Source organism: Orbicella franksi, chromosome 9, assembly GCF_964199315.1.
Source record: "Orbicella franksi chromosome 9, jaOrbFran1.1, whole genome shotgun sequence".
NCBI classification, from domain to species: Eukaryota; Metazoa; Cnidaria; class Anthozoa; order Scleractinia; family Merulinidae; genus Orbicella; species Orbicella franksi.
The window spans coordinates 26,997,240-27,020,339 of NC_138153.1; the positions used below are offsets into that span (position 1 = coordinate 26,997,240).

Consider the following 23,100-nt stretch of genomic DNA (forward strand, 5'->3'; position numbering starts at 1 on the left):
TATTCTTCTATGAAGAAATTTAAAATTGAAAGTTATAAGTTTTGTGCTCTTTGTACATTAAAAAGCCATTTGGTAAACCATTTGGCTTGGCCCAGATGGCGTACGCTCGGAACAAGCGTCAGGCGAGTGGCCCGTTTCTTATCATGGTACAGATATCTTGAGCCCTAACCCGATTCTGAAGGAGGGATTTAAACCTGGGCCGAGAGCTTTGTATGGTGTACGCATCTACACGAGCCGCAGTCTTGAAATGGTCGAGAGATATTACGCTCAGAAATTCACGCATGAGAGAAAATCTTACAAAATTGCTTTCCAAAATCGCGTCAATCCCAACCGCCTTAAAGTCATCCCTGCCGTCCAAACAAAGGCTGGAGAAGATTACTGGCGGTCGCAAACTGGAGACGCGCGTCCTTATGGTGTGCTCATCCGAGAAGTTTGAAAGACGGAACTCATGAGAGGATAAGGGTAGGAGTGTTGACGCTCCCATATAGACCTTAGTCCGAGACTTATTTTATTTTTAGATCACTCCCGCTTCTTATGAAATCTCAGGAGAGTTTAACTAACAAAATAGCCTATCCTGTGACTCTAATTTTACTCACGTGGACAGTCCAAGCGTCTTAACACACATTTTCAATTGGGTAGTGTGGCCGAGTGTTGAGTTAGGGCGCCGGACTGTCCCGCCGAACTTCGGAGGTCGCGGGTTCAGGTCCCTCTCTGATCACTAAGCTTGAGTTGTTTCTTGGGTAGACCCTAGTTCAATTCCTTGGTCATGCTTGTAAATAGCCAACTGGTCTGCCTCCAGCCAGTTGGGAGTTTTAAGCCTCATGATGTTTAGCTGATATGTTTGGCTTTCAGTTTTGATGGCATGCCTGTGAACTAGCTAGGTGTAGCTAAGCGAATTGACCACTATAAACAACATTTGAACATTTTTTGAACGTTTTTCTTGAACATTCTCGTAGGAAACATCTGCGCAACACGCGTGATAACATTATCTGCAGGAAAACTGGATACCATATCCAAAAATAACTTGAACTGAGAGGCATTACCTTGAGACAGGAGCCATAATCGGGGACGGAGACCGTAAGTCTTGGGATCCGCGCGTACCTATGATATGGGACAATTTTTCTATTTTTAGAACAAATTGCGCCATCCTGACGTCATATACCCGCGTGGATCCACGCACATGTCCGGGGTTCTCGCGTGGATGTTGTCACGTTGCATGATCAAATGGTGAGAGTTGAGAGATTCTCTTGCGTATTTTTCACAGCGATGGCAGGGAATAAGGCAGGGACTAAGAACCAGGGCGCTTATATGTAGTTTTATGCTCTGAGCCAACGGAAAAGGTGGGTTTTTCAGGGCCGAAAACAAGACTTCAATCTCGCGCTGGGAATGAATAATAAGATCTGCTCGCGCTAGTTGTAAGCTTACGCGTATGTTTTTGCGTTTGTTCTGACTTAAGAATATAGCAAGAAAACTCTCTACTCTGGTATCGAGTTAATTTGTGAGTTTCTCGAACAATGGTTAATCATAACCAAAACCTGTTTTGATGGTTTCTTATTGTTTCTGCTTCTTTGGTGAGTTTGCAAAAGTTTTTGAAAGGAAAGTCTGACGCGTACAATTAGCTCATTTGCATACTGCAGCTCGTGCACTTTCAAGTCCGAGTCGGTTTTTCAATTGTCAGCAAATCTTGACAAAGATTTCTTTCGTTATCTTTTGTGCTGAGATGCTGTAACAAATTTCACGAACGCAAAAAAGGCTACTAACATCATGTGTTTCTTCAGCATAAGCATAGTGAAGTTTTACATTGCGAAAATGAAAATAGACAAGGAGTTTTGATATTTTAAACTCGATCAACAAAGTCGAAATCGTTATTCGAAGTTGATTAAAGAAAGCGTCATCGTAACTTTGCTGATTTTTTTTGCTTTATTCGCATATTTTCAGCTTAGCTTTTAATATGTTCTCAAACATTTATCAATCTTAAACATATTTAAAACTATACAGTCATTGTTTGAGTTCGATGTACGTTTTCACACGAAAGTGCGGCGGAAGTACAATTTGTCATGTTTACTGACTGTACAAAAACAAAACATGCATCGGCGGGCGCTCTCATTCATCGACAACAGAAAATTTACTGGATTTTTACACGAATAAAACTGAGCAGTCTCTACGGACGTAAAGTTTTTGGGCCTTGATGAAACGTCAAGCGTTGCTCACAATTCAGGCGAAACTCAAACTAGCAATTATTTTGTTTTACCTATCGGTCGTGATAGACTGGCAAATTCCTCGCAAGCGTGTGGCAAGTGGAGCTAGGAAACTATGAAGTCCTGAAGCTCTGCTATATCTCAACATATCCAGCTGTTTTTTGCTGTGTAATGGAAAAGCTGTTAATCTTCAACGTATGTGAGATTTAAAGTGGAGTAATGTACAGCTCATGTAAAAGAAGCATCCGTCAGAACACAACTTGGTCAGCGATATATATCTAAGCTTAAAGCGGAACATACCTAAATTCGACACTGTCTTACTTCACTCAAACTGGAGCAGCTTACGACGAAAATACTTAGGCAAAATTCCAACAGACGTAAACGCGTTGAGTTGTGGGCCAAAAACATGAAAAATTTCAGGAATTTCGGACGCCATTTCTTCCGCGCGACATCCGCAAAAATCCTCGCAGTATGTACGCGCGTGTGCCTCCGGCGATGGCGCAATTTGTTCTAAAAATAGAATTATTGTCCCATATCATGGGGACAACCCCAATACTAGAAATGGCGCGCGCTTACGGTCTCCGTCCCCGATTATGGCTCCTGCTTGAGAATAAGACCTATGGGGGTTAACTCTCTTACCGTTATCCTCTCTTCTACAACTCTATAGGATGATATACTCAACGCTAACTTTGAACGATGAATAGAATGAGACACGTAGTAATTAAGTATACACAATTCGTTAGTTGTTCGGTTGGTCTTTGTGAAAGTAACGCGAAGAACGAGGAATGAAAAAAGGGAGAGGGGACTGGGGTGGCTCACTCAATTTTTGTCCTTTTACTGTTCTCTGATAACTTATCGAACACGCCTGAACCAGGTTACTAAGTCAACATTCATTGTATGAAATCAAGTGATATTTTAACTTGCACGCGATTTAACCTCGCGTCAGTCTGTCTCCACAATATGTTTTGCAAACACAATTAATACAAATGATGGCCATTAAAAAACTGATGCTACCTAAACAGAGTGCTTGAAGCATAGCTTCCTCTAGGGATCTTAGACAATGGGTGTTTTCAAAAAGATCAAAGCTCACTTTCTTTCGTTGGGCAACAATATTACCCAGTTCATTTTGTAGGTTACCTTTTTACATGCAATTTTCGCGACACGTTAATTTCGCGAATTTCGCTATTTAAAAAAAAATCGCGAAATTAAAGTGACGCGATAAATGTCGCGAAAATTACATTATGTTACTGTTGACATATATTCCAGCCATTGCGTTTTTGTTAATTTTGATGTTATTGTACCTTTGATAAAGTCGGTTTACTAAATTGAAGTACATGTTTAGTAACATTGCCAAGGAAATAGATTGTGTTAATCAAAAATGCGAAGTTTAAGTGATTCAAAATACAAATTTGTCGCAAAATCGCAGAATCTAAGTGTCCGGCGCGAAATGTGCGAACCACAAAATCGCGAAATAAACGTGTCGCGAAAATTTCATGCAATAACTTTTATGATAGCCTACAGAACAGGCGGATTAACGGGTAGTGAGCGAGACGCGATACAAACAAAAGATTACTAAATAAACAGTGGTCACAGGACGGAATGTATACTATGGCAAAACTGGGGTTTATCCGCGGACTTGGCCAAGCTTAAGGAAAATGCTGTCGTGGCTTTCATCCAACTGCTTTGCTTAAGTGAGTAGAAATGAAACTTTTCAATAGAATAGCAACAATTTTGAACGAAAACGGAGTCTTAGAATTGTCTTTTTCCGCGCTCAAACTGTTCCCTTAACGAAACAGATAATGTCTGCTACGCCCAAGAGCTTTACGGTTGTACGTTTTCATCAAATAAAACAAGTGAAACTGTAAAATATCATATTTTATTCTTGCCCTTGTTTATACAATCTTCTCGACCCTTTCCAAGCTTTTTCACGCCCGCACTGCACATTTCGCTGAAACCGAGAAATAAAACTAATAATTAATTACATTGACAACTAGTGGTTTACAGTAAAACCCTTTTAATAAGAAAACCAAGGGGACGGAGCGTAGCATCCGTAACAGAGATGTCTGTATCATTGAGTTAAAAATCGTATAAATCTGGTTTCTTTGAGACAAGGTGGATTGTCTGTAACACAGGTGTCCGTATTATGGACGTGCTTGTTAGGTACAGAAGTTCGACAGTACTTAAAAATATGCTGCTTGCACCTTTGGCGACTCGAATTGAAAAGACGTTTACGAGAAAGCTAACGATGTTACGTATTTTTGGCACACTGACTCGTCGAGGTCAGTACACAGGAAGAGACTAGTCGCCGTGATATGACGTGCCAGCTAAATCATGTACTGTCCACACAAGCATTTTGCGGCAATGCTGCAGGGACAACTCGTGTTGCACGAGCTGATGGGACATATCACTGCCACATGTCCGTCGTGTAAACAGTACTTGCTTTCGTCACTCCAACATGTAACTGGGCCGTGTGCTTTCGTGTAAACCGTCCTTTAGATTTTGTTGACAAGATAGTTTAATTCTTCCTCTGTACAGAAAGGACTAAAAGCGCTGACCCATTACAAAGAGTCAACATTCAGTTAGTTCCTGATTGCCGAACGAGCCACTCAACTCTCATTGTCAAGTTTACGAACTCCTGTTAGGAACGGCAGTATAGTAGTTTGTCACACAAACAGCAGAATTCCTCTTCCGTGCACAGTCACTATCAAGGCATCCGCACAGCGCCGTCAAGTCTGATGTTTTCACCGTTTATCATTTTATTCTCTATAATTGCTTGCACCAGGTGTGCAAATTCTGCAGGGTCGCCAATGCGCTTGGGAAACGGAACAATCTGAGCGACCCTTTGCTGTTCTGACGGCTCTGGTCTTCCTTTGGTAAACATGGGCGTTAAAAACATACCTGGTGTGGCAAAAGAAGAAACAACAACCGCAAAGATCTCCCTCATTTTGTAAAAGGAGGCAGTGTTGCCGAGTGGTTAGGGCGCCGGACTTGAAATCCGGAAGTTACGGGTTCAAGTCCTGCTCTGTTCACTTAGCTAAAGTTTTTTTTCGGTAGACCCTAGTTCAACTCCTCGGTCATGCTTGTAAAAAGCCAACTGGTCTGCCTCCTGCCAGCTGGGATTTTTAAGTCTATTATGTTTAGTTGATTTGTTTCTTTCAGTTTAAGTGGCATGCCTGTGAACTAGCTAGGTGTAGCTAAGCGCATTGACCACTATAAACAACAACATTTGAACATTTTCTTTGTACTAACTGCCAAAGAGTTTTACATGCTATGTGGTGAATCAATGCCAAAGAAAAAACCCACAGACAGAACCAAAACAAGCACACACCCCTTCCCCCACCCTTCTAAATGATGACACATTAAGGGTTATCCTCATACAGATTTAGATGACAGATAGCAAACACACCTGGTGCAATTGAATTCACTCTAATGCCATGCGGTGCCAGGTCCCTTGCGAGAGGAAGCGTCATAGCATTAATAGCTCCTTTAGTTGCTGCATACGCAACTTTTCCAGATTGTCCATCATAAGCATGAACACTGCATGTGTTAATAATCACTCCTCTCTCCCCTCCCTTGTCAGGTTCATTTTTAGCCATCTGCTCTGCTGCAAGGCGAGCCACATTAAATGTTCCTGTCATATTGATCTGCAAGCAAAAGTTTTTTTTTAAAACATTTTTTTTTTATAGAAACAGAGGTAAAGTTGTGTGAAAGGCAAGCAACAAAGAGCTATGTAGTGATAGCCATTTGCATGCATATATTACGTTACACTGCTGTAGCTCTTTGCATTGCATTTTGTTACAGCTGTTGCTCATTCTATGCATTGTGTGACATAGCTGTAGCTTCTTGCATGCATTTATGCTCTACAGGATTTTTTTTTGGTAATTGCCTAAACCCCTCAAAAACAATAATGGACTGTCCCTAAGTCAGAAAAGTGTCTAGTCAACTTGTGTCTGTGTCTAAAAAAAGTTGAACAATGTTTACCTTCGTTTGCATATACTAGTATTTTTGATTTATTTTTTTAATACCTTTGTTATCTCCTCAAACATTTGAAGAGGGTGAACTTCTCCTACGTCAGACAATGTTTTTGCAATTCTTATTATTCCTGCAGTGTTCACTGAGACACGCAGAGGACCACACTTGTCCACAGCTGTTTTGATGGCTTGCTTGACATCATTTTCAGATGAAACCTGCAGTTGACAGGATATTGTTACAGTTATTTTATTAATACATTCTTACTACAAACAATCTGATCAGTAAATAGACTGTAAGACCCAGGCAATCAGATTAACTGGCTTTAACTGAATGCAAATCAGTTTTGGAAATTTTCACAAATCTTTAAACACCACCACCCCCCCCCCCCCTCCTTCCACCTCCCCGCCCCGTTCTATCCTTTCTATTGCACAACACCCTGTCACTCAGTGCCTGTCACTTTTTTCAACCTCCGCTCCCAAAATGGCTAATCAATGCATATGGCTCACAGGAATAACAAACTATTCCTCACCTACCCTACCACCGAGGCAAAAACCCTTCCCTCACCCGGTAAGTAAGCTCGCCGATACGTGTACAGTTTCACTCTTACGTCAGTTGGGACAAATATGCAGTTTTCTCCCAGATCACTTGCAACTTTGTCGCCTTCGCTCGAGGGAAGATCTGCTATAACGACCCTACAGCCATGTTGAACCAGCCTCTGCGCTGTGGCGCGACCTAAACCGTTCGCACCGCCAGCAACGAAGCAAGCCAGCCTGGGGAGCGCCATTTTGAAACATCCAGCGAGTCTACCGTATTGTGCACAGCGGAATACCGCATAAAGCACGTGTGCAAAATGGTGTCTTGATGTAAAAAGTTTCGTTGATTGTAGTGGTGAAATCAACAGGATTTTTTTCACGAAAACTACTTTTCTTTGCATCTTGTTAAAAGACAGGGTCTTGAGAGATGTCTTTTCGTCCCGCTGGAGCGGAAGATTCGGACTCAGGCGATGAAGGGTTTTATATAGGCAGCATTCACGACAGCAAACTGAATGGCGCTTTCAAAAACAGAACTGGTTCACGAAATAACTTTGCCGCAATGCCAGCTGGTGCAGAATCCGACGACGAAGATAGCGATGGTTTTGACTTGGGCAGTGCATCGGTGAATTCAGTGAAGTCAGCTTCGACGAAATTCAGTGGGACGCGAACTGCAAACAATGGTGGACAATTGGCAAGGCCAAATGACGTGAAGTTTGCTCCAAACTCTTTGTCCGAAACATCTGGCGTAGGAAGGGGTCGAGGACTACTTTCACCGAGGGGGAGAGGACGGGGAGGATTTCCAAGACCCTCTCCAACTTTAAACAACAAAGGAAAAACAGCAAGAAGGTTGATTTTTTGTCATACATAATAATTTGCTTGTAAAATTATTTCCTTCGGTGTGTCATATCACCCATCACCCAAACTAACTGAGAAAACTGAGCAACCGAAAGCACTGGTTCCCTTTTTCAAAATCAACAGTTTCCTGAGTTAGTAACCTGAACTGCGAAAGTGGCAAGGAAATTTGCACTGAGTCATTCCATTTTTATCTGCACCTCCCCCCCCCCCCTCCCACCCTCTCTACCAGACAATGAAACAGACAACTTCATCCATATCATCAAGGGCCAATTAAACATACTCAGCCATAACAGGTGTTATGGGTTACAGTCCTCAATGACAGTCCAGGGTTCTAAACAGGCTTTCAGCCAGGATTTGAAAAGCAGGTGTCCAAAATTTGCTATCAGGCCTGCTCAAATACACAGTTCATAAGGCTAGAAATGAAAAACAAAACAATTTTCTTTAAAAAGTGGCTGTCCACAGGATGCCTGGACTCCTATCTGGTTAAAAGCCTGGTTCTATATTTTACTTCCTGAAGTAGTGGGCTTTAAATCATCAAAAATAAGCTGTTAGCTAGCTGTACTTGAGAGAGCAATTTTGGCCTTCGAAGAAGCCCCCCCCCACGGGCAGGAGAGGAGGGAGGAAGGTTAGGGGTTAAAAATGGTTTTGGTGCCTCTTAGGGTGTTAAGCCTCAAAAGGTCCACAACAGGAGCTTTTACAGTACCTTTTAGGATATTGAGCCGAGAACATATGACAAGAGTTAATATGTTGTTTTAAAATTGGTACCTCATAGGGGCAAAAAAAATTTCAAGCCACGCCCACAACGTAAGATCTTGGTCCCTCTTCGGGGTTCTTTTCAAAATTTCTGACAAGTACACACATCCTTTTTATATGGGCGTCTCCCCCTGGGCTAATAAGATCTAATGGAAGCTGCAGTACTGTAATGGTTGGTGCAGTGAACTCTGGTGGTCAAGGTTATATTCTTTTGCAAGACAATTTTTTCTACTCATAAAATCTGTCATGTTACTAACTGAACAGGTCAGTGTGATTAATAGTCATTCTTAGTCCTTGAAATGTATTTTTTGCAGGAGTAATCTCGTTCAAAACAAGGCAAAGAAAGCTGCAACCTTACTAGCTGCTGAGGACTTGCGAGTAGCAGTTATAAAAGGAAATGTTGCTGCAATTGAAAAATATCTGCAAGATGGTGAGATGAAATCATCACTAAGTTTTCTGCAGAGGTTTCCTATGATCTGATATTGTTTTGAAAAATCCATTGGACATACCAGTTAAACATGCCACACATGTTATGAGTTTGATTCTTGTTGATGAAACTTAAAGTAATACTATCAAGATCTTGATAACATACTATAATCCAGGATTCAAATAATTTTGCTTGGGTATGATTGGTCTAAGTGCGACAGAAGACCGAATACACCCCAGCTAAAACTGGGGGTAGATATTCCCTAATTTTCAAAACTGTGCATGTTGGTCATTATCTGTTCCTCAAAACTCACAGTTTTCCTTGAGCTACATTCTTGGAAAACTGATCTTTTCTCAGAACAGACAACATCCGCCGACAAATATCTGAGCATATTTTTGTACCAAATGTAGGCTATTGTTTATATATCCTTTTACCATAAACTTAATTAATCTAAATGTTTGCATATTTCTTTTTGTCACGTTAGGAATTGATCCAGATGTTCAGTTGAAGTCGGGATGGACTCCATTGTTGCTTGCAGCCAGTTTGGCATCACCTGATGTTGTGGAATTACTCACAGCCAGAGGAGCTAATGTCAACTTTCATAAAGGTATTTGGTGGCGTAAGTGGATGCAATTTGTAAATTAATCAATCAATCAATCAGTCATCAATCATTTGATTAGTCAGTCAGTGGGTTAGTCAGTCAGTCAGTCAGTCAGTCAGTCAGTCGGTCGGTCAGTCTGTCATTCAGTCAGTCAGTCAATTAATTACAATCAATCAATAATCAATCAATTGATTACTCAGTCAATTAGTCAATCAGTCACAATCAATCAATAATTTTAATCGTCAATCGAGTGATTAGTCAGTCAGTCAGTCTGTCAGTCAGTCAATCAATCATCAATCAATTGAATAGTCAGTCAGTCAATCAATCATTAAATCAACATTTTCTTGGTGTACTGTGTTTAAGTGGCATTTAAGTAGCGTTATACATTGGTATTAGCTTAGTTTTCAGTGTTAAATATGAAATGTGTTTACTTGGCAATCAGAAATTATATCCAACTATGTGTGTGATAATATTAGTAAATTCATTTTCTCATGTCAGAGATGTATACTGTTTTGATGGCAACATGTGCAGTGACTGGGAATGTATCCGAGGAATGGGTTATTAGATGCGTGGAGCTGTTACTGGAGAGAAATGCCAGAGTCAATGTTTATGACAAGTAAGTAGGGCAATCAGAAATATTGGCTTGAATTCTTGGTTTGTAAGAGCTGTGACCCTTGCTTGACTGAAAATCTGTTGTCCAGTTTCTGACATTTTTTGCCACTAATTTTGTAACATTTTTTTTTTCAGATATCGTATGACGCCACTCATGTATGCAGCAAGAGAAGGGAGGGTTGCAGTATGTGAAAAGTTGTTACAACATGGTGCCGAGATCAACAAACAAGACATTCGAGGATGGACTGTAAGTTATCTTCTGGCAATGTTTCTGTTCCAAATGAAAACGCAATGGCCTTAGTTGTCCTGCGGGGCACGATGAGGAATGAGATTTGAGAAGTGAAATATGTTAATGCTATTATGTTAATGAAGGAAGGAGAGGGTAAGAATTTCCGTGAGATTGTGTTGGTGTGGGCTCATTCCCCAGCAGCTACTTGGAAGCCAGATCTAACAGCATTACTCTGTGAATTGCGTAGTTCCAGAAATATCCATATCCCCCTTCTTTGAAGGTCTTTGGAAATTTCCAGGAGGTGGGTGGGATCCCAAATTTTACAGGAAAGGTTGAAGTTAATCTGGAATTTGGAAACGGGTGGGGAAGGGGGTGGTCTGGAGTCTGCATTTTACACTCAGTGTGTATTTTACCACCGGTATTCAGTCTGCAGTCTGGAGTCTATGTTAACTTTACACTGACTGGGAGTTATCAGCATTTTAGGTAGTTTTGTGGTAAAAAAAATCCTTGCTTGCGTTTTTTTTTAAAATTTCATTGAAGGTAAGGTAAGTTAAGGTAAGGTAATTTATTTTACGTCAAGAACACGGGGAGTGGTTGCCCAAGTCTCCCGAGCCAGGGGCTCATGATAAAAGTGTTTGACATACATGTTAAAAAAAAGATTTAAAGACTATATATTAAAAAATACAAAATTATCATACTATTAATATCTTAAAAAATATGCGTTGAAAATACAATATTAAAAAACGATAAAAATACAACATGTAAAGGAATCATTTAAGACAAGAACTGCATTGGCAGCCACCAAAGTTTATTGTATTAAGATGATTGATAAAAGCTGGAACGTTCGCTGCATTTTTTGCTGCCGGCGGTAACTGATTCCAAATTCTAGAGATGATATAAGAATACGAGCCGTGGAAGAATCTACTATTGTAAGGGCGTTGTTCTACGTTTAGCCCGCTGCTTCTAAGATTGTATGGCGTGACCCGGGGCTTGAATAAGTTGGTGATATAACGTGGGCCATTTTCTTTAAAACACTTAAAAAATATTATCAGAGATTGTTCAATACGTCTATGTTCTAGCGTTCTCATGCCCAGCAGTTTGAGTAATGACTGATAATTAGAAGTTTTCCCCGTGTTCATTACTGTTCGTAGACCGTAGTAGTTGGCGTCTTCCACTTTTTTGTTGAGCGTTTTACCTATACCAATCAGTAAAGAATTACAATACTCAAAATGCGGTATTATAAAGCTCCTGTATAAAAGTAATAAAGTATCTATGGGTACTAAGCGCTTGAGGCAACAAAGTGCGGCAATCTTAGCGTATACTCTTTTCAGCATTACATTTGTGTGTTCTTTGAAAGATAACTTATTGTCCAGACATACTCCAAGGATCTTTAAATGTTCTTTGATATCGATTAAGGTGCCATCAAACTCCAAATCGTAATTGTATGTTGAATTCCCAAGAATCATTGCTTGTGTCTTGTCCCCGTTGGCTTGAAGATAGTTGTAGTTAAGCCAGGTAGATAGTTTTTCCATGTCTTGATTTAAGACGTGTTGGAGCACAAGAGGACTTTCGTCCGCCATATATTCGGTTGTATCATCCGCATAGAGGCGGAGGGAAGAGACGGAAACAGATTCGTTCATGTCATTCATAAAGATGTTAAACAGTAAGGGGCTAAGGAGACTTCCCTGCGGGACGCTGCACTGTAAAAGTGACCAGCTAGAACACGTATTATTGCATATTACCCTTTGTTTACGGTCATGCAAAAATGATCTTAAAAGTTGTAGGGCTGGTTCTTGCAAGCCATACGCTTTTAACTTTGCTAGCAGCAGATTGTGGCAAATGCAGTCGAAGGCCTTGGAGAGATCGATAGCAACTACACCCACTTCTTTTTTTTCATCAAGTGCGCGTCTCCAATCATCTGTTAATTTGATCAACGCTGTAGCGCAGGAGTGTCCCTTAAGAAAACCCGACATGTTGGGCGAGAAAATTGGTGCAAAGGAGGCGTACATCTGGTCGAACAGCACTTTCTCAAATAGTTTAGAGATTGCAGAGATAACGCTGACTGGTCGGTAATTGTTTTTATTGGTCACATCGCCCTTCTTATGGATAGGGGTGACATTACTCATTTTCCATTCTTTGGGCAGAGTACTCGTGCGAATACAGTAATTAAACAAAGACATTAACGGAGTAGCCACGGCTATAGCGGAAAGTTTAACAATCTTTGGAGAGAAACCGTCGGGGCCAGTGGATTTCTTGGCATTCATTTTTAATACGTAGTTGGTTACGGTTTCCTTGTTGATTTCCTTAAAAGCAAAGTCAAGGTTGTATGATTTGCTTTTAATTGCTGCTATGCTAGGATGGTCGCCGAAATTCTCTTCCGTTAAGCTCAAGGCTGAGTCCTGTATTCTTGGATTTACAAAGAAGTCGTTAAATACGTTGCTGGGATTAGATACGAGTTTCCCATCATCCAGAAGATGGATGTTAGCTGTGCCATCAGTGTTAGATTTGTTGTTTGGAAGAAGAGGTTTCATCTTTTTCCAGAATAAACCAGCAGATGATGTTCCTGAGGCTGCATCGGCGCAGAAATTTTTGACTGCTCTTCTCTTTAGACCTGTAACTCTGTTCCGTTGTTCTTTGTACTTACACCAGTTTGAGTCTGTTGGCGCGCGACGGAATTTCTTGTAGAGTCGGTTTCGTATGCGAATCTGCTTTTGAATGTCTGGGCTGATCCACGGCAATTGGTTATTACGAAGCTGTATTCGTTTTACAGGTGCGTGCTCGTCTAGGACTTGTTTATATAGGCCAGACCAATGTGCCCATATATCATCGATGTTGTCATAAATATAAGCGCTGTCCCAGGGGACGTTTCTGAGATCAGAAAGAAATGTGTTCGAGTCCAAATACTTCAGGGATCTGAATTCTATTGTTCTTGCCTTAGGTCTCGGTAGCTTTTGTTTCCTCACAACAAAGATCAGGTCGTGATCGCTAATCCCGACTTGCAAAATTCCACTTGTCGCCAATCTCTCAGGGTGTGATGTTAAAACAATGTCAAGTAGAGTTCTTGAATAATTAGTTGTTCTTGTAGCCTCGTGAATAACATTCGTTAGACAGAATTGTTGGCTGAACTTGGTCAGATCTTTATTAGGGCCATTTGGGTTATCAGGTGATTCAAGCATGTTCATATTAAAGTCCCCGATAAACATGACTTCTTTCCGTTTGACGTACATTTTCTCTGCTGCTGACGCACAGGCTGGAATAAAATCCTTGACTTTGCATTTACCAGGGGAGTGGTAGCAAGCACATACTAGAAACCAGTTATTAGCGCACCCCTTTACATCTAAACAGATCGATTTGATACCTTCAGGCTCAAATTTAACTTGTCGACGGGCCGTTACGTTTGATCTGATATAGACGAGTAATCCTCCACCTCCTTTTTTTCTGTCTTGTCGAATGATACGATATTGCGAGTGAGTAAATAAAGAAGTAGAGACAGATTCATCGATCTTACTTTCACTGATAAACAGGATGTCGAAGGCGCATTTATCGAGTAGATTGATGACTTCGTCCGACTTATCAAAGATACTGTTGACGTTGAGGTGGCCAATCTTCAAGTTTTTCTTATAGTAACCGGTAATGTTCGTAGTAAACCATTCAAACGGTGATTGGGATGACAGCGAGTCGCTTGCCGCTGAGTTGTCCAAATCGGGTTTTGCTGGGTCCACAAATAAGGAGATCAATTTTTCAGGAGACGTGGTAGAAAATGGTAAAGTTCCTAGGCTGCAGGAATTGCACATCCATGGCTCTGATAAACTAGTTGAATCGAGCAGATCTCTGCGTTGACTGATGGAAAAACCGCCGCATTTAATATGATAATTACTGTGGCAAGAAGAACACATCAATGAACGGTGGTTCACAGCGATAGTTCTTTGGCACGCCGAACATTTAGGTTTGTCGCCAGGATTACTTTCCACGTCTCCCTCTCTTAGGAGTAGAATATTGTGTGTTGCCACAGCATTCGAGTAGTACAATGTTTTCCTGGATATGAATTTTCTTTGTAAATATCTCTTTCGGACAGGATTATACGCGAAGTCGACGTGAAGATGGCGTCGTCCGCAGTCGCTTTGGCCGTTATAAAGTAGGTCTTCGATTACATGTCTCTGCTTGAAAGGGCAACTTTGGTCCACGGAAATTTAAACAAAATGCCCTGAATACTGATTATACGTGGCATTAATTTCTTTGACGGCTGTTTCACAATCATGTGCACCCTTATTATTTGTGTGATGTTACAAACTTTTTGTTTAAAACTGGTAACAAGCAGCAAGTGCATCATAACATGGTATGAAAGAGAACCTTGAGCTAGACAAAATAAAAATAAATTGCAGAAATTGGTCAATATTTGGCAGAATTATGAAGGATTATGTGGTTAAAAAATACTCTAATCACACTGGTACAGTATGACATTCATATTTCATACTTCAATACAAAATGAGAAGGATAACTTATTTTTAAAATATCACTCACCCACATAGCAAATGAATGCAGAATATTGCTGAACCACCTTAGGGCTCGAAAAAAGTGCCGTCCCATTGCCCCGAACAAGTAGATTTTCCTTCTGGGCAAGTAACTTTACATTCTCACTTGCCCAATGGGCAAGAGACCAAGCAAGTTATCTGTCAACTAAATCATTAAAAGGGCAAACTAAGACTTGCCATGGGCAAGCAAAATTTGAGAGATACTTGTCCCAAGGGCAAGTTGGAATTCAAGTTTTTTTCGAGCCCTGCACTTCCCTTACTCTTTAAACCACTGAAAGGATTAATTATGTGAATTTTACAGTTATGAGCAGTTATAAATTCCCAAACTGACTATTGTAAGTTACATATTTTTTGTCTTTGACAATAACTATTTTAGATGTATTAAAATATTTACAAAACTTTTGTAAACTCAACAAATTTGAGATAGAAAGATTGCTTTTTTCTCCTACAAAATTGTTCACTCAACCAACAATTCCACCTGGCTGTATATGTGTTTGTTGAAAATGAGGCCTAGGACTTCACAAAAATTGTGTAGTGTTCGTACCCCTACTGTTCTCTTTCTGATTGTTATTGAAATTCATCCAATGAAGGTATATATTTTAAGACTAGTAGTAATCAAAGATCATGAGTGCGTTCGACACCGTCACTTTCATATGCGTGCCTTGAATAATTTAACTAGCTGATTTCAACCTCTGTCTATTGCTAAAATCAACAGTTTTAATGAACAACCGAGGTTGAACACAGACAGATTTATCATAGTGTCAAAGTCCATGCCAGTGAAGAGGTCCCCTGTATAGACTATGATGGCTGATTTGTTGTCCAAAATGTTGTGTGACGGCGCCAGTTTCCATAGACTCATAAAAATAGTGGGCCCTCAAAATTTCATGTTTTGACATAAACTCAGCATGAATTCAAAACATAAACAAAAGAACAAGCTTAAACTCTGGCCTGTAAGCAATTTTAAAGCTCCCATTCGATTTGTGTTCATGAAAATCTTCTCATCTGCCCAAAGGAAAATTTGGTTTGGTTTGCACAATTTCATAATTCAGGTTCTGCGTCTATGCCAAGTTTTGTTTGTTATTTTTAATTTACTTTCAATGACCTGAGACTAAAGGGGACCAGAACAACATGATCATTTGCATTCATGTAAAATAAATAAACTGTCATTTACTAAGCCGTTTAACGGGCCAAACATTCTGTAGGTGTTTGTTTACATACCAACATTCTCTAGTTATTAAATGTGCGACTTCTGTTTCCATTCATTTAACCCGCATAACGAGCTAGACAACTCGTGAAGATGGTTCTATAACCACGAATCATGGCCATCTGCCGAGCTACACACCTCGGTGAGTTAAAGTAATATATTTTGTGCACAGAAATCAAAGCTAGCAAAGTGAAACGACACATTTCCTTCATCGATTTATTCCGCACAAAGCAGTGTTGGTTTTTGGTCAAAGACAAGACGGTAGACAACAGGCAGCCGAACTGCACCTTTGTGTTTGTCCCAAAAGTCGTACACATTTCGTGAAGACATCGATAAATCTCAGCTGCAAGGTCATTTAATGCCATAATTCTAACTTCAAACTTCAGATACGCAACTTGCCGGTGACAGCAGATAAACACATGGAGACATGACAAGCACATGGAGACGCGACAAGTATGGACATGACGTCATTCGCCCCTGAAGAATTTTGGGGGGGGGGGCCAAATTGGTGTTGCTCGATCGATAGATAGATAGATGGATAGATACATGTAGATAGATAGATAGATAGATAGATACACAAGTCTCGAATTTTTATGCAGAGCATGATTAGAACTGCGTCCTGTCGAACGCAATGAGAGTTGTCACTTGTAAGGATTTATATATAAGACTGCTGTCACTAATAAGTAAGAAAATATTTTATGATTTGTTGCCAACTGTAGTGTCCATACCCCCTTGTGGTGTTTTAGCCGTGAAGTAATCTAGTAAGTTTCTGGGAAAACCTTTTTGTCAGGCTTTGTCATGGGCTGCCAGTCGTGGTCATGGTAAAGTTGTACGCTTTCTGTTGGATCATCAAGCAGACTCCAAGATATACTCCAATGATGGCCAAACACCGAGTGATATTGCATATTCAAGTGATTTCCCCAGGGTAAAGAATTAGTTAATTGATTTCTAAATATTATAAATATGGGTTATTGACCAAGAGTGAGGTCAAGATGGCTGCACATTGGCCAAGTTCTTTTTTTTGCATGTTTATGGACCAAGACGGAGTCATTAGGTCCACAAACACGCAAAAACCACAAGGTCAATATCCTGCCATCTTGACCAGACAAGCTTGGTCAATAAAGGATTTATTATATGGAAAGAGAACACGTCTATTTTCTTGGGGGAAATAGCGGGTAATCCCGAGCAGGCAAGATATTGCCATCTTGCCTGCTCAGGTAACCAATTGTAGTGCAGGATTTAGTTCATCTTGCCCACTCACAGAGCTAGCCATATGATAATATGTATGAATAACATTGTGATTATGTGTGGTTCCAAAAGCATGTTTTGTTTCACAGTTCTTAAAAAAATGTAATTATGTAAATACAAAGTTGAATATTCTGTTGCCATTCAAAAGAAAAAGTGATAAATTTTTTTGACATGTATTTGGAATTTTTTTTATCAATTGCTTCCCTCTGATTTGACTAAAATCTGTAGACTTCACTGCTCTAATTGTGTTGGTGTAGTTTAGGAACCAAAAGGAACTATGCAGAAAATTGTTACAAAGGTGTTAGTTGGGTTCAAAAATCAATAAATGTAGCTTGGTTAAGAGACACTATTACAAAACAGTTTGCATCACTATACAGAAACATTTTGTCTAATTTTGACCATTAATTACTAGATTTCGGACATTATCACTTTGGCTACAAGTGGAAAGCAGGTGTCTAGTGAAGCAATTTCCCATGCTGCAGAATCTTCAAGGTAATAAAAAAACATAAATAATTGTTTAAACTCGTTGGGTTGGTTATTTACTCCTAATTCCAAATTTTCTATTTTCATTTTCCAAATCCTATTTCTCAGTTCTGAATTCCTACATGTAGTTCCCAGTTTCCTATACTCGGCTCCAGTTCTAAGTTTTTAATTTTGAATTCCAGTTTCCAGTTTTAATCATTTTTCCAATTCCCAGTTCCCAGTTACCAACTGCATGTTCCAGTCTCCAATTTTCAATTATCAGTTTCCACTTCCTAGATTCTGAATTTTCAGTTTCCAATTTTATTTTTTCAATTCTCGGTTCCCAAATATTCAAAGTTTTTAATTCATGATATCCCACTCTGTCCTGCTAAACACTGATCTAAATCTCATTTGCATGTACTTAGGACAAATATATCAAGAGAATTTCCCCTTTCTCAAATTCTCTTTTCTTTCATACATGATTTTCTTCAATTACCTTAACTGATGTTTCGAGAAGGAAGTAACGTCCATATTACCAATCACAGTTGATAGTCCAAACAAATTATCTCACAGTGACACTGAGTGAGGCACCTGTTAAACAGTCACTCATTCTATAACTGATCTTTTTCTTAGTGTTGACATAAAAGAGGACAGCTCAAGGTGAGAAATTGAAAAAAATGTCATTAATAATAATTGTGGAAACTAAAATAATAAACAAAGCAAATGAATATTGCAAATACAACAGAGACATGCTAAGAATTGCAGATTAAGCGAGGCTGACAGGCTTGCTATTTACAAAGACTTTGAACATGGGATTACCAAGAACAAATCCAGGGAGCTTTCTGTTCAACCAAAAATTACAGTTTGAATTTCTGGAAATTTTCAGTGGTGAATGATCAGCATTTTCTGGAATTTTGGGACGTCTAATCAGTTGACAACCTTGCTACAATCCTGGCCAAAAGTCCTTGGGACACACAAAAAAGTCAGTTGGAGAAACATTATTTTGAATTGGGAAGTCATTGGTCAATTTTCCAAGCCCCCCTCCCCCAAAGCAATGTTGGAATAGTGGGCCTACTTTGGATGAATCAACATCACTGTGTTGGGGGTGGGGAGGTGGAGGTGGACAGAAAGACCATATGTTGGCAAAAGTGCAAAGTGTCCCAAGACTTTTGACCAAGATTGTAGTATAGGTACATGTATACCCAAATTTTGGGGGGATTTCTGTTCCATTTGTTTATCCTCCAAGAATTTCTGAAATTTTCAGTTGAATAGTTCACATTTTGGAAATTCAACAACTTCTGGATTTTCCAGAAAATTGGTTACTAGGGAATTTCTGTACCATTTGCCTCTGGTTTGAAAGTTCTCCAGATGGAAATTTTGGTTGAAAGGAAAATGCCTCCAGTTATTGCCAGGGGCCTCCAGATTTCAAATGCTGGGATAATTATTGCAGTACTGTGAATATACAAACAAGTATTGCAAATCGACTACATAGTGTTGCTGAAAAGTTAAGACAGCCAAACAATTAATAATAATATTGCAACATGTGAAAAGTGAACTGATCAACATGACATGAGCGTAGGACAAAGAAAAAATCTGAGACCCAGACAGGAATCAAACCCATGACCTCCCAAACACCCGTGGCAGACACTCTATCCACTGAGTTATGAGAACTCATGGAGAGTAAGGTCCTTTACTTAATTGAAGTTAATTGAGTTCATATGCAGAATGCCTGTCACATTCCCAAACACCTGTGGCAGACACTCTATCCACTGAGTTATGAGAACTCATGGAGAGCAAGGTCCTTTACTTAATTGAAGTTAATTGAGTTTATATGCGGAATGCCTGTCACATATGAACTCAGATTCCTGTCTGGGACTAAGATTTTTTCTTTGTCCCACGCCTGTGTCATGTTGATCAGTTCACTTTTCACATTTCATTACCAAGCTTAAAATTCACGATCTTTATACTTAACTTAAAAAATTGTTTATCAATAATCTTTGAGTATTTTTTTTCCTTTATCATTGTCTCTGAAAAGCCCCCATGAGGAGTTGACAATAAAAATTTGTATTGTATTGTATTGTATTGTATTTATTCACTTATCACAATATTGCAACATTTCAACACGACGTATCGCAACATTGTTGGGCACAACATGTTCAGCACATTTGGCCACAGTTTGTTGCAACATGTTGGGTGTTGTTGGTTAAAAGTTGACCATTTTCAAACTTGAACCAACAATACCCAACATGTGGCAACACGGTGGCCAAACGCGAGCAACCTGTTGTGCCCAACAATGTTGCAATATGTTGCGGTGAAATGTGGTGATCATTAAGCCAGGGCTTTACACTCGGAGCTACTGAGGATAACTCCAGTTTTTGAGGGATTGAGGATTTGAACCAGTGACTCTGTCACTCCAAATTTCAATCCCAGTCAACTCTAATACTCAAGTTGGGTGAAACAATAAGTGTGTCACTGAATATACTGATTATTATTTTTTAAATTGCAGTGAAATGAGATATGGTGACCTTGAAATGTTCCTATGTGGTTTAGAGTTGACACATTTGCTGCCAACATTTCAAGTAAAGCTTTGTTTTATTCTGTTAGTCTGAGAGAATATTTATAATCATTATGATTATTATTTATGATTATGAATTTAGCTTGTTTTGTATCACTATTCATCTTGATGTCAACCTTGCAGCTACTCCAGTGTCAACAGGTGAGTTGGTGGGTGAGTCAATGGGTGGGTAGTCAAGTGGTGTGTCGCCAGTCAGCTGTCCAGTTGGTCAGTTCATTCAGCCATAATATTGCTTGTGAGAATCCATCTGCCATACTTCTTGCATACATCCTATCTTCAGGTTTGATTTAATATTGTTCAGTGATGACTAATTATATAAAACTGAGATATTTTTCACTTTTAAGGAACACAAATTAACATTTGATGAATTCTTGAATCTGACGGAAAAGGAACTAGATCAGGTACTGAATATATTGAAAATAGCCAGTGTCTGTATTTCATTTAATTAGTCAAAGCTTTTCTAAATAGACCTTTTTAGACTGGGCGGTTTGTTGCCTCATTTCAGACCCTGTGACGATACTCTTGAGAATTCTTGCTTTCAGATTTTGAAGTAGTCGTGTGCATATGAATAAATAATTCTTAGATGGAAAAAAGAACTATTCTCTAGAGAATATCACATGGTCTGTAACAGGAAAACAAATTGCCCAAGCGAAAAAGTTCTATTGTCTGTGGATGGCAGAGAATGCACAATATCAAAGAACTATGATGCTGCATTGTTATTCAAATAAGCCACTTAACAAAAGCTTTGATTCTCTAAACCTCTGTCGTTCTATTTTTTTGCAGATGGGAATTACTCAAGTAGGTGTTCGAACAAAGGTTCTTGATGCCATCAGAGAAGTTCACAAAAAGGAGTGGGATGTTACTAGCCTGCAGTCAATGGAGAAGCATTCTTTAAGGTGGTATTGACTCTGTATAGTTGAAATAAATTATCTTTCCAGTTAGAGTTAATTAGAGTAAATTCCAGTGAGGAATAAAGGAAAATAAATTATGGTGGGAAATAAATTATCATATATAATTTGATATAATTTGGAATAAATTATTTTTGAATTAATCATAAATTGTTATTAATAAATTATTACGGAATAAATTATTTTGGAATAAAGTTCAATAATATTATCTCCCTCAGAGCTTTATTATCTAGCTCTCTGCACGCACTGCAGGCCTATGATGAGGGAGCATAATTATTAACAGTTAATTCTGCCAGAACTCGCATGCCAATAGGTTTTACTCAATTATCCTACTTCAGTCCATAACAGGAGGAGATATTTACATCAAGTTCTCATTATAAATACAGCTGATGGCATAGGTTAATCAAATGTAATCATGTGTGTTTTCATTTTCAATTGTTTAGTGCCCCAGAAGCAACAGTTATTTTGGCCAATGTGTCTAAACATTTGACGTTCATCAGAAGCAGTGTGTCATATGTACAGAAACACTTGAACGCTGTTAATGAACCTCTGGAATTCGTGCAGGTATGGTAACTTCAGCTATGATTTCCACAATATGAGTGTTTCACTCTGTAAACTAGGCTATGATTTTCATTTCTACTCTTCCACTAGCCTTTAAGATTTTCTAAAAGACCTTTTCTTTGGCTAAACTCTTTTTTCAGTGCTTTTTCATTTTTTTTTATAGGATGTCACAGCAGCTGAAGGAATGGAATTATTCTCCAAGGAAGCAGTAGAAGCTGTGGAAAGTTTAAGTGAAGAACTCCAAACTGTAAGGACTCAGATTTCCCAGGTCGGTGATGAATGGCTTTAGTTGTCTTGAAGTGAAATAGTGAAACACAACTTTGTTGGGTTAAAAATCAATATTGTGTAACATGGCACACAGGGTGACTTTTAATGCAACATTTCATCATGGCAACATGCTGGGGGGTTTTTGAAAGCGATGCAAAAACTTGCTACGTGGTTGCCCGAATTTAAAATTTTGCATTAAATTGGGTCGTGTAATAAACCATTGCTGCAACAAATTCCATTAAAAGTTGTCTTGTTCAACATCACTTTTAAGGTGCCTGGCTACAGTTTCCAGCACTTTCCAGCAGTTATACTTTGACAGATCAATCCTATCACTCTTAATCAAGAGATGTTACAATAACAGTATCACACAAATGCCAATCATTGAAATCATCATAACCTATAAAGTGTACTTCTCATTGGTTTCATAGCAGGACAGTTTGAACAAGGTGAAAACTTAAGAGAACTAATTCTTGACCAATGAATTTGTTTGGTTATCGGCAGATCAAATCCAAGGTATCCAACACAGCCCCAGACCTGATTGCGGATGAAAAACCACATTCAGCCCAACACTTATCACGAGGCAGCTTGATGTTGCTCGCAGGAGTTGCAACTGTTGCATTGGGTGCATTCTTGGTGCACAGGGTGTGGCACAACACATGATGTAGAGTGCTTCAATCAAGAAAACGCATTGTGATGTAACATAATAATTTAATCAATTGTATCTGATGTCCATCCTCGAATCCCCTAATAACAAGCCTCCACTAAATTTAAGCCCATCTTGTTGGAAGGGTAGAATTATTTTTTTGATTTTATACATCATTACTGTACAGCCTGTATTGTATATACATATTAAGTTTTATGTCATTTGATTAATGCAGATCGAGTCATTCCAATCATTAAATTTTGGGATGTCGGTTCAAGCATCAAATTATTGTTACTGTTTTAATGTTTTCCCCCGTGATTTTTTTAAGAGAGAAGTTTCATTTGATTAAGAAATGATTATTCATGAATGTAATTAAGACCGTTTTTGTTTATATTTGCTGAGAACAAGATGAATGAGACCTTTGTATTATATGTTGAGAATGAATTCAATAATGATCATAATTAAAATTTTGATCATTGGTTTTTGCTTTGATGGTGAGTTTTTGCATGAGTAATTCTTG

The 23,100-nt window shown here is 39.2% G+C and overlaps 2 protein-coding genes across 2 annotated transcripts in view; one reads left to right on the top strand and one right to left on the bottom strand.

Moving 5' to 3' along the window:
• LOC145498176 (ankyrin repeat, SAM and basic leucine zipper domain-containing protein 1-like) overlaps positions 1 to 23,070 on the top strand; it is a 65,575-nt gene extending 42,505 nt beyond the window's left edge. The window contains exons 2-15 of the mRNA XM_081478062.1: positions 7,120 to 7,549; positions 8,626 to 8,741; positions 9,223 to 9,345; positions 9,838 to 9,955; positions 10,087 to 10,198; positions 16,707 to 16,841; positions 17,577 to 17,656; positions 18,260 to 18,286; positions 20,133 to 20,205; positions 20,546 to 20,602; positions 20,985 to 21,097; positions 21,553 to 21,673; positions 21,834 to 21,938; positions 22,439 to 23,070. Of these exons, the coding sequence (XP_081334188.1) occupies positions 7,131 to 7,549; positions 8,626 to 8,741; positions 9,223 to 9,345; positions 9,838 to 9,955; positions 10,087 to 10,198; positions 16,707 to 16,841; positions 17,577 to 17,656; positions 18,260 to 18,286; positions 20,133 to 20,205; positions 20,546 to 20,602; positions 20,985 to 21,097; positions 21,553 to 21,673; positions 21,834 to 21,938; positions 22,439 to 22,597 (1,758 nt within the window). The 5' untranslated portion in view covers positions 7,120 to 7,130 and the 3' untranslated portion in view covers positions 22,598 to 23,070. The remainder of the gene's footprint in view (positions 1 to 7,119; positions 7,550 to 8,625; positions 8,742 to 9,222; positions 9,346 to 9,837; positions 9,956 to 10,086; positions 10,199 to 16,706; positions 16,842 to 17,576; positions 17,657 to 18,259; positions 18,287 to 20,132; positions 20,206 to 20,545; positions 20,603 to 20,984; positions 21,098 to 21,552; positions 21,674 to 21,833; positions 21,939 to 22,438) is intronic.
• LOC145498185 (3-hydroxyacyl-CoA dehydrogenase type-2-like) lies at positions 4,059 to 7,104 on the bottom strand. Its single transcript, XM_081478088.1, has 4 exons — positions 6,778 to 7,104; positions 6,224 to 6,385; positions 5,605 to 5,842; positions 4,059 to 5,096 (listed from the first exon to the last, which is right to left on the bottom strand). The coding sequence occupies exons 1-4, from the start codon at positions 7,102 to 7,104 to the stop codon at positions 4,903 to 4,905; spliced, it is 921 nt and encodes a 306-aa protein (XP_081334214.1). The 3' UTR covers positions 4,059 to 4,902.
• Positions 23,071 to 23,100: the final 30 nt, after the last annotated feature.

Coding starts and splice junctions, on each gene's coding strand:
- LOC145498185 (XM_081478088.1), bottom strand. CDS start 7,104: ATGCAAAGAAAAGTAGTTTTCGTGAAAAAAATCCTGTTGATTTCACCA. Junction 6,386..6,777: donor GCATATTTGTCCCAACTGAC/GTAAGAGTGAAA, acceptor TGTCAACTGCAG/GTTTCATCTGAAAATGATGT. Junction 5,097..5,604: donor AGTGAATTCAATTGCACCAG/GTGTGTTTGCTA, acceptor TTGCCACACCAG/GTATGTTTTTAACGCCCATG.